This window comes from Trichoderma virens, assembly GCF_000170995.1.
Source record: "Trichoderma virens Gv29-8 chromosome Unknown TRIVIscaffold_89, whole genome shotgun sequence".
Taxonomy (NCBI): domain Eukaryota; kingdom Fungi; phylum Ascomycota; class Sordariomycetes; order Hypocreales; family Hypocreaceae; genus Trichoderma; species Trichoderma virens.
In genome coordinates, this window is record NW_014013660.1 from 1,522,135 (window position 1) to 1,533,036 (window position 10,902).

At 32.0% G+C, this 10,902-nt stretch overlaps 3 protein-coding genes across 3 annotated transcripts; all 3 read left to right on the forward strand.

The window, feature by feature from the left end:
- Window positions 1–267: 267 nt before the first annotated feature.
- On the forward strand, window positions 268–1,332 carry TRIVIDRAFT_205975 (uncharacterized protein; the record flags this gene model as incomplete). The annotated part of the gene is made up of 3 exons (XM_014096104.1): window positions 268–280; window positions 371–997; window positions 1,217–1,332. 3 exons carry the CDS (start codon window positions 268–270, stop codon window positions 1,330–1,332), a joined length of 756 nt encoding a protein of 251 aa, XP_013951579.1.
- A 2,633-nt stretch (window positions 1,333–3,965) lies between these two features.
- TRIVIDRAFT_66318 (uncharacterized protein) lies at window positions 3,966–4,712 on the forward strand (the record flags this gene model as incomplete). The annotated part of the gene is made up of 1 exon (XM_014096105.1): window positions 3,966–4,712. The coding sequence occupies one exon, from the start codon at window positions 3,966–3,968 to the stop codon at window positions 4,710–4,712; it is 747 nt and encodes a 248-aa protein (XP_013951580.1).
- Window positions 4,713–5,226: 514 nt separating this feature from the next.
- TRIVIDRAFT_41634 (uncharacterized protein) lies at window positions 5,227–7,036 on the forward strand (the record flags this gene model as incomplete). The annotated part of the gene is made up of 3 exons (XM_014096106.1): window positions 5,227–5,514; window positions 5,582–6,860; window positions 6,927–7,036. 3 exons carry the CDS (start codon window positions 5,227–5,229, stop codon window positions 7,034–7,036), a joined length of 1,677 nt encoding a protein of 558 aa, XP_013951581.1.
- Window positions 7,037–10,902: the final 3,866 nt, after the last annotated feature.

Consider the following 10,902-nt stretch of genomic DNA (forward strand, 5'->3'; position numbering starts at 1 on the left):
CTCTACTCAACTATCGAGCATATGTACATATTATCCGAGCTCGGGCGGTAATTCATAAATAATTGGAAACTAATTGAATAGTATGAAGGTATTTGTTTCTTAAAATCCGACTTCGGATAGACAGATATGATACAGGATTTACAATTTTATAAATAGAGCTATGATCAGGCGCCCAAAAGATATTCACTAGTCCTATTTGACATTCGTATCATAACTAATGGGCTTTAGAACATTATACGCACCGCTTTCGTTCATTAAACATACATGATGAGCTTCACGAGTAAGTAAATAGGATGCACTCCTATTACGTGAAACGCTATTTGCTTGCACCAATTGCTCTCTCGTCAACAAAAACTGACAAGATATACAGTTCAAGTCCTCGTCGGGGCATTTATTGTGCTACCAGTTGCTACGTTACTATATTCGGTATTGCACTACTTTATCGATACCCATCATCTTCGCCGGTTCCCTTCGCCGTCACTGGCGGCTGCATTCTCACCTTTGTGGATGATCTGGCATAATGCCTATGGCAAAAAATATCTAGCTCCTGACATGGCGCACCAAAAACTCGGCCCGGTTCTTCGAGTTGGTCCTAAAACGCTCTCATTCTCGGGCCCTGAAGCATATAAAGATATATATGGCCATGGTTCTTCGATTCTGAAGGACATCTTCTACGATAATTTAGCAAACGGCAATCCGCCCATGGGTGATGCGACAAATCGACAGTTGCATTCAATCAAACGGAAGAATCTGTCGAGTATTTTTTCGGCAAAAAATATTCTGAGTATGGAACCTCAAGTGACAAGCTCGGTGGAAGAGCTACTTGCAGCAATCCGCATCAAATTGAACGGGGGAGCTTTATCAAACAAGGACAATCACGTGGTTCTAGAGGGCGTCTTTGACATACAACCTTGGTTGAACATGTTTTCGTACGATGTCATCTCTAAATTGCTATGGTCTTCGTCATATGGATTTCTCAAGTGTGGGAGCGACGAATGTAAGTCTATGGCCGGTGATGGACGCATCCTGATAGTGCCGGCGATAAGATGTTTCTAAGCTGGTGTGCAGTTCAACGCTTTATGTGCACATCTTCCCCCATCTATATATCAAGCCTCAAGGTTTATTACGAAGCCGATGTACTAGACAGCAGCTGCGGACTATTTTTTAGGAATGGCTAGATATGGCATTGTTAAACGTATGGAACGCGGTGCTTTAGATGACATTGATTTCTTCTCCTTCTTTCCAACACAAAAGACGAAGAAATCCCCCATTCCTATGGAGTTACCCGAGCTTATAGCAGAGTGCGGCACTTTTCTCAATGCAGGCAAGTGAACTATTAGATGCTGAAAACAGTACATGCTTGTTTTTATCTATTCTGACCATTTTCAGGAAACGATACGATTCAAATATCACTTACAAATACTATTTATGAGCTTGCGTCTCATCCAGAATGCCAACGAAAGCTATACAATCTCCTTGCTGATTCATTACCAAGCCAATCGCAGCCCATTGCTCCATACAGGGATCTGAGTAAGATACCATTTCTAAATGCAGTTTTAGACGAGATATTCAGGCTATTACCTCCAGTGCGGTTCAATCTTCCCCGATTAACCGTTCAAAATGGGGCCGTAATAGCAGGTCATTAATCTCAGCCGGAGTGACAGTTTCCTCATCCGTATACAGTATGCATCGAGATGAGAGCCTCTTTCGAGAACCGCTGAAATGGCTTCCAGAAAGATGGCTTCCAGAATATCCAGAATTCTCGGAGACAGAAAAAAAAAAACTTGAAAGATTTTGTTTTGCCGTTTACGCTGGGAGGGCGGGCTTGTATTAGGCGCAATTTGGCTTACATGGAGTTAAGCGTATGTATTGCTGCGCTTGTCATGGCTTTTGAATGGAGTATTTCAGAGGATGATGGAATGAAGTTCAGCTACTGGGAGAGCATAAACTGTACTCCCAGAGGCCTTAAGGTGACAGCTCGTCCCAGGTCAAGCGGCTGAGTTACTAGAGGATAGTCCGAGAAATTGAACTGAATTTTATTGCATCTTTTCCGTCGCGTAATACCATTTATAAGAACAATTGAGATGTAAATACTATCAGATTGTGTTTCTTACGAATCTTGTGATTATATGAGTATCAATATCTAAGAAATGAGGAACAATAGAAATTATGCAGATAACCATTTACGTGTGCGTTCCTCGAGGAACGGAGAGGAAATTGATTCATCATTATGGGAAGACAGGTGGTGTTTTATAATGAGCGATCGAAAAAAAAAGAAAAAAAAAGAAAGGGTGTTCAAAGCTGTTCCTGAGCAAGGAAAAATGCGGTCATCTATAGGGGGTGCGCAGGGGACTGTGGTACCACTGCGGCATCCGCGGCTTATAGTAACAATCGCGGTGTGGTGGCATGAAGATCTTTGGGGGGCGTCTCTTTTCCAGGCAGAGCGTGAATCCGCGACGTTCAACTGTAAAAAGCATAGCAAGATGGTCCGTTTTACAACCATTAACAGCACTTTTAGTTGTAGATTTAATGTCACTAAAACCGACGAAAACAAACTGTTGTTAGACTGGTTCATTACTTACTATACATAGATAGGGACGCTCCGTATGTACTCCGTACAGAGAAAAGAACGTTTGAGTTATAATTGTGGAAACATATTCGCATGCTTAGCGCTCTAGACATGCTGACAGCCATGACCCCTGTTTTGCCGTCTCCTATACTGCTGCCTAAAGTCCGGACGCGTAGTTCAATCCACTCGTGACAAATGCAGTGTTCAATCTTCCCTCGTGCACAATGGGGCGATTACTGAACGAACTGTAATTTGGACGTATATATGAGGGTAAATGTGATCACTTACTTTTATAACCATTATAGAGTACTTGGGTCTAGTATCTGCATTTACAAAGGTAGTCATGTGTTAATCATGAATTGTAATGATAGACATCCCATATAAACTGTGAGAACCACTGTAATTACATTTCAAGCACTGTGTAAGTCGAGCTGGAAAGCATGAGGCGGCTGATAAATATTTGCCGCATCCCATATTATACAGTTCAAAGATCTCTAGTCCAAGCACCTACAAGTAGAAGTGTGATCTAGCAATATCACAGCTCGGATATAGCTAACGATGCTGTAATAAGATATCGTTATCTCAGCAATAGACGACTTATGTAGAGTCACTTAAGGAAAAAGATTTGCTGTAAGCATACTCGGTATCCATGGCGAAAGAGACAAAAGCTTCCCTACTTATTCTGTTAAGCAATTGTGAACTGTTTACTTGTAGGGTATACTGTATTGAGAGATAGAAGATAATCACCTTTAAGGGGTGTGATTCTAATCCGCGTCACATTTTATGTTGATTTATCTTTCCTTGATATACAAGGGGACTAAATTGGCTTCCGACAAGCGGTAGATATGTGCACCAATGTTATGACGACATGGCGGCTGATGCTATCTGTTGACAACTGTAAAATGGCTTTCGTCATTTGTGCTGTGGAGCAGCCCACAGCATCGGCCTCCTTATTAAGATCAGTAATGCGGCTGACGAACAATGAAAACCATGTTGTGGCACCGATGATTTGATGACTTGATGCATTCGTTGAAGTGGGCCCCAACGCTTAGTTTTATGACGACTCTTCCTTGAAGTACATACGCGATAAGATCGCCACTCCCTGTACTAAGATGCAATACGTATACCGATTACGATGTAATGTGCTTTTCCACTGGCTTTAAGGGGTTCGATGCCATACCCTGTCTGAGTAAGGGGGTTACAGCGGCCTAGTGCTGACTCTGCTCGATTTGAGTTCAATTTCTCAGACAAGGCTCTCCTAATAAGTGTGATTGTGTATAAGAATCCATCAGCTTTCTTTTTCAACCCATTCCATCTACTAAATCCCCTTTACCGAGAATAACTTCTTTCCATTTATATTTTATATAAACAAGCAATAACGCCACATATTATCAACATGAGTTCTATTGTCTCGGCGGCTGCCAGTCTTCCGTTGGCAATTCCAACGACAAGCCTCGGTATCGTTGTGGCTCGCTATAAAGAAGATTTGGAGCCATGGCTTTCAGCAGCTAATTATTCCTATATCTATGATAAAGGCGGAATCCCACAATCTAACGACACCGTCAACCACGACGCTTTCCGCTCCTATGTTGAGCTACCCAATATCGGCCGAGAGGGACACACGCATTTATACCATATTGTGAACAATTGGAATACGTTAGAGGATTACATGATTTTCTCTCAAGCAGATCCCTATGATCTTATTGGCACGGTCGTCAACTCGACCAATCAAATGATTGATGTGGCTCTCCAAGTCAAACCCAACGAAGTTAATCCTTTCGATCCAACTCTGTTTCATGATGTCGATGACTGGGCGAAGATCAACTGGACAGATCCAAAAGAAAGCATCTGGATTACAGCAAGTCAGTTAAGTTCTCTGGTGTTTGCTCCGTACACTCCTGAAGAACTCTGGAATTATGTCCTACGAGAGGATCACCCACCAGCCATTCGAGCTGCACACGGTGGAACATTTGCTGTTCGGCGAGAGACAATTTATAGCCAGCCGCTAGAAGCATATGAAAGAGCTTTACAAAGATTTACTGAAGCCAATACTACGAATCCCGAAGTAGGATTCATGTGGGAACGTTTCTGGACTGCAACTTTCTCAAACCAATATTGGCTCCAAGCAGTGGAGAATCCTTAGAGATGGAATAGATGAAACACCATAATGGGTCCAGCGCGATGTTAAACATAATTGAAGAAGATAATACACCTAAATGAATTTTTCGCGAGACATCTTACGCAGGCAACTATTTGCTCCTGCCGTTATATCCAACAACGATCGTCCGTAACTTTTCACATGGAATATAAAAGCTCTGCTCTTTTATCGACCGATTATTCACCTGAAAATCTCAGTTTGGACACTGACCCTCGAACACTCGTCCTACAGCTGTACTTTGTCAGTACTAAGAGTGCAACAAATGTAAAGCATTGCTACATACCTATGTTTTGTCCTGTGTCATTCAGAAGCTTACTCACTGATTTTCATCAATAATGGAGTAACGAGATCAGAAATCATTATTGGGGTATTATGTCATCATTCACTGGTGCCTAACCCTCATCTATTGACAAATTAGAACATCTGGCGCACAATAATCTTGTACCTTTCACCCAAGGTGTCGAAGGAGCACACTGCTTAATAATTCACCGCTTTAATCATGCCAGTATTGAAAAAGACAAAAGGGAGCAAATCCTGGCAGAAAATTGCTGATGAGGCACAGGCACTTCGCGATCAAAGCCTAGTCGATGTTGGAATAACCATTTCATTACCACCTCGGCTTCCAACAAACGTCATCAATATTCCGGAAAAAGTTTTGTCAGAGAAAAATATTCGAATAACATCTTTATCGCCCCAAGCGCTTATAGATTTAATCTCTAGCGGCAAATTATCAGCTCGGGAAGTGGTACAGGCCTTCCTAGAAAGAGCCGTGGCTGCTCAGAAGCTCGTAAGTTAGCCAAACAAAGCTTCCCATATCCATGAGCCTAACATCATTTACCAATTTACAATTATAGACGAACTGCCTGACTGAACTTCTCCCGCAACGAGCTATTTCTCGAGCTGCCGAGCTCGATAACCACCTTTCTCGATGTTCCATTCCAATTGGTCCTCTTCATGGTTTGCCCATAAGCATCAAATCCCATATCGGCATTGCTGGTCGGCCTCTTACCTACGGTTATTGCGCCCCATTCCACTCACGTACCCGTCCTGTATCAGATTCATTGGTGGTACAAATTCTCACGCGTGCTGGAGCCGTCGTCCATGCCCGAACAACTGAGCCTCAAAGCATGATGCAGCTTGAATGCGCCTCAAATATATATGGAATCACCACGAATCCGTATTCTCACGTCGCTCTGTCTTCAGGTGGCTCGTCTGGTGGTGAAGGAGCGCTGCTAGCATTGCGCGGCTCGGTCCTAGGCGTAGGCAGTGATGTGGGTGGATCGATTCGTGTCCCAGCTGCTGCTTGTGGGATTTATGGGTTGAAGCCAACAGCATTTCGGGTACCAACGACTGGCTGGAGCAGTACTCCGCCGGGAGCAGACCCAATTGTAACGGTGCTGGGTCCGATGGGCGTTAATCTGGAAGTGTTGGAAATATTCATGAGAGTCGTTGTGGCTGCAGAATCATGGAATATCGAGCCAGCAATCATACCCTTACCATGGAAAACAGTACACATAGACCCGACCAGAGAGAAGCCGCTGCGTTTGGGGATAATATGGCACGACGGAATCGTCCAGCCACATCCACCAGTGCAGAGGGTGCTCAGAGAGTTTGCAGAGAAAGTGAGCGGGTTGCCGCAGGTAGAGGTGGTTAATTTTCCGGCCTATAAGCATGACGAAGCGTGGGCTATTGTGTCTAGCTTATACTTTACTGATGGAGGCGATGCTGATATTGCGATCATGGCTGAGTCGGGAGAGCCATGGCTGCCATTAACTGAGTGGATCATGAAGGAAAATCCTGGGGTGAAGAAGCTGAGCCGCGGGGAGCTAGAGTACTGGCTAGAAGAGCGAGAGGAATTCAGGTTGGAGTATTCCCATCATTGGAATAAAACGGGGCGTTGGAATGATGTTTCTCGATTATGGGAACACACTGTTGATGCTATAATATGTCCAGTTGCACCTGGAGTGGCGACTCAGCATAATACAGCAAAGTATTGGACATATACAGCAGTGTGGAATCTACTGGACTATCCTGCATTGACTTTTCCTGCTGGAAGAGTTGAGAAAGAAATTGATATCAAGGACAATCGGAAACGATTTCTGAGTGGCTTGGACGAGGAGAACTGGCAGCTCTGTAAGTGAATCACTTATTATTGCGCTACCATGTTATCACACGTGAACTAATAGTATATCATTCTAGACAACCATGAGACATTCCACGGTATGTCCGTTGGTCTGCAAATTGTTGGCCGCAGATTTGAGGATGAAAAGATCATTGCTATTCTAAAGTTTCTTGAAAAATATATTTAGTACTTTGTCTCATATCACATACGCAGACTATTCCTCGCTTTAACATTGACGACATAATGATTCTAAGTCATACGGAGAAATCGGCTCTCTCTAAAAATTTGATAAACTCAATACACATCTTTGGAGTCGTTACAATAGTATGGAAATACTAATAATAATGGTGGTATTCATTATTGCCTACTCCTGAAGTAACATTCAGCCGCAACTCTGGCAATGGGTTGTAAGAAGAGTTTTTGTAACGTCCTGATCCCTATTCCTAGTATAGGGTAAGGGTTCCTAAGGTAATAAGCTTAGGTCGTAGGTTTATATTAGCAGAGAGGATAGAGAGTAGCTTTTAAGCGGTTGTAATTATAAATATATAAAAGTAAAATAAAAAAGGTAATTTATATTTAGTTTTAATATTTTATTAATAATTAACTATTTAAACTATTTAAATAAATATAATAAAATAAATTTATATATTTAATTATTTTTAATAATTTATATTATAATATTTTTTTATATTAAATAAGTTTATAATTTTAATATTAAAGTTTATTTTTTAAATTATATATATTAAAATAAATTTAGAATTTTTAATTTTAATTAATTATTTTTATTATATTTTATTTAAAAAATATATATTTTTAATTAAATTATAATATAATATTTTTTTTTATTAATTTTACTTTTAAAATTTATATATAATATATTAAGCCTTTATATTAATTTTTAAATAAGTTTTTATTTTTTATTTTTAATAATATTTTATATTATTAAATAAAATTAATAATTTTTTATTATTAAAAAGTTTTTAAAAAATTATAAAATAATAATATTTATAATTAAAATTATTAAATTTTTTATTATATTTTATTTATATTATAAAATTAATAAATTATTTTATAAAATAATATTTAAATATAAAGAATATAAAAAATATATATATTATAATTATATTTATAATAAAAATAAAATTTTATTAATTAATAATAAATAATTTTTTAATTTATATTAATATTTTTTATATTAATTTTATAATATAATATTTAATTATTAAAAAAAAATATATAAATATTAAAAAATATTAAATAAAATAAAAATTATTATAATAATAATAATAAATAATATTATTAATTTAATAAATAAATAAAAAATTTATATAATTAATTAAATTATAAAAATAATATAAATAAATTAATATTTATAAAAAGTAAATATTTTATAAAAGTATTTATTTTTTAAATAAATTAAATAAAATAAAATAAGTTAATTTAAAAATAATTATTAATATATAGGTTTTTAATAAAATTAATATAATTAATTAAAATATAATTTTTAATAATATAATTTAAAGTTTTAATAAAATTATTTTATTAATTTTTAAAAATTAAAGTTTTTAATAGGTTTTTAAATATTATAAATAAATTTATATTTTTTTATTAAATTAAATATTTAATTTTATTATTATATTTTAAGTTTTAATATATAATAAATATTTTTTTTATATTTTAATTTTTTTTTTTAAATATTATAATTTTATTTAAAATTAATTTTTTTATTTTTTTATTAATTTATACTTTTTTTAATAATAATATATAAAATATTAAATATTTTAGTTTTATATTTTTTAATATTTTAAATTTATAATTAACTTTTTTAATTTTTTTTAAAATTTTAATAATTTAATTTTCCTATAGTTTAATTTATTATTTACTTAATTTATTTTAATATTTAATATTTTATAATTTTAAAAGTATTAAATTAAATAAATTATATTTTTTTTTTAAAGATTTAATTTTTTAATTTTATTTTAATTTATATAGTATTTTATATAGTTTTATATAAATTTAAATTAAATATATAATTTTTTATATAAATTAATTATAAATTTTATTTATATTTATATTTTATTAATATTTAGTTTTTTAAAAAAAGGTTTATATACTAAAAGTATATATTTATAAAATATATAAAATAATATTAATTTAATAAATTTAGATTTAATATTATTATAATAAAGTTAAGTAAAAGGTAACTTTTTAATTTAATTATTTTATTTAAAGTTAATATAATATTATAAATATTATTTAATAATTTAATTTATTTTTTTTATTTATTTATTTATTTATAAATAATAAATAATATTAAATTTATAATTAACTTTAAATTTTATTATTAATTTTTATTAAAATTTAAAAATAAATATTTATTTTTTATTTAAAATAATTTCTTTTAGTAAATTATAATTAACTATTATTATTTTAATATAAATATATATAAGATTTTTTATATTATATAACTTTTTATATAATAAAAAGTATATTTATTTTATAAATTTATTTATTATTATAAATATATTATTATAAATAACTTTTATAAAAGGTTTTTATAATAATAATAAATTTATAATATAATTAAATATAATAACTTTTTAAAATACCTTTAAAATTAATAAAAGTTATAATATTTTATATAGTTTATATTATTTATATTTTATTTATTAATATTTATTATATATTAATATAATATTAACTATTATTTTTTTTATTTTTTTAAATAAATAAATAATATATATTTATTAATTTATAATTATAATTTTTTAATATTTAAACTAAAAATATTTATAAATATATTTTATAATTTTTTTTTATAAATTTAATAGTATTTAATACTTAATTTTAACTATTAATTAGCTATTTTTAAATATAATTTATAAAAGGAATTTATTTTTTATTTAATTTTTAATATATTTTTTAATTTCCTTAAGTATTTTATTATATTTTTTAATTTAATATATTATATATAGTTTTTTTTATTCAAAGTTTTTTTATTTATTTTTTTAAAGAACTTATATTTAATAATTTAAGACTTTTTAAAAGTAATTAAGTTTATAGCTTAGTGTATTTATATAACTATTTTATAATATATTAGTTTATATGTGATGAACTGGTCCTATATATAGTATAGGTTAGCTGTTCCTAAGGGATAAACCTTTAGGTTTTAGGTTTATGTTGGCGGAGCGGTTAGGTCGGTTACAGGCGTTATTTTATTAATATTACGTAGCTAATAGATATAATAGCTAAATTTAATTTAATTGCTATATTAACAACTGGCTATTTAAGCTATTTAAATAAGTGTAAGAACGTAAACTTATATATCCAGTTGGATATATTTTAGTTAATTAAAGTTAACGGTTGGCTTTTGTTAACTTACACTAGGTCGCTCTTAATTAACAGTTAATTTATATTAATTTTATTTTAATAGGTTGCTTAGCTTATCCTTCTTTTAAAATATATACTTTCTATTACAGCTATAAAATATTAAGTTATAATATAATATCCCCCTTCCGTTAGTCTTATCCTTAAGGCCAGTTATAAAGCCTTTAATACCCTTATATTAGCGTATAGTTATAATTATTTCTTAATATATAACTTCTTTATCCACCTATCTATTTATATATTATAATTTATTCTATTTTTCCCTTATATTTATTATATTAATAAAATACTTATAAAAAAGCATACTAAATATTAAACGTATATAATACCTTACCTTAAGCTTAATAAAGAATAAGCTAATTAAAATTAAAAAAAGTTAAGTATTTAGACTAAAGCTATAAAAGTTATAGTAATACTGTATTTTTATTATTTTTCAGTGGGTATAGCTTATAAGTGTAAATATAATATTTATTTAATTTACTGTAATTAATATATTAAGATAAAAAAAACATATAATAGTAGTATTATAGTATTTTTTTATAAATATTTTTCATTATTTTTATTTTTTATATTTTAATATTATTTAATTATATAATTGCAGTGGGATTATAAAAAGTATAATAAGTAAAAGCATAAAGCAGTTAAGCAGTTGGTTAAATATTAACG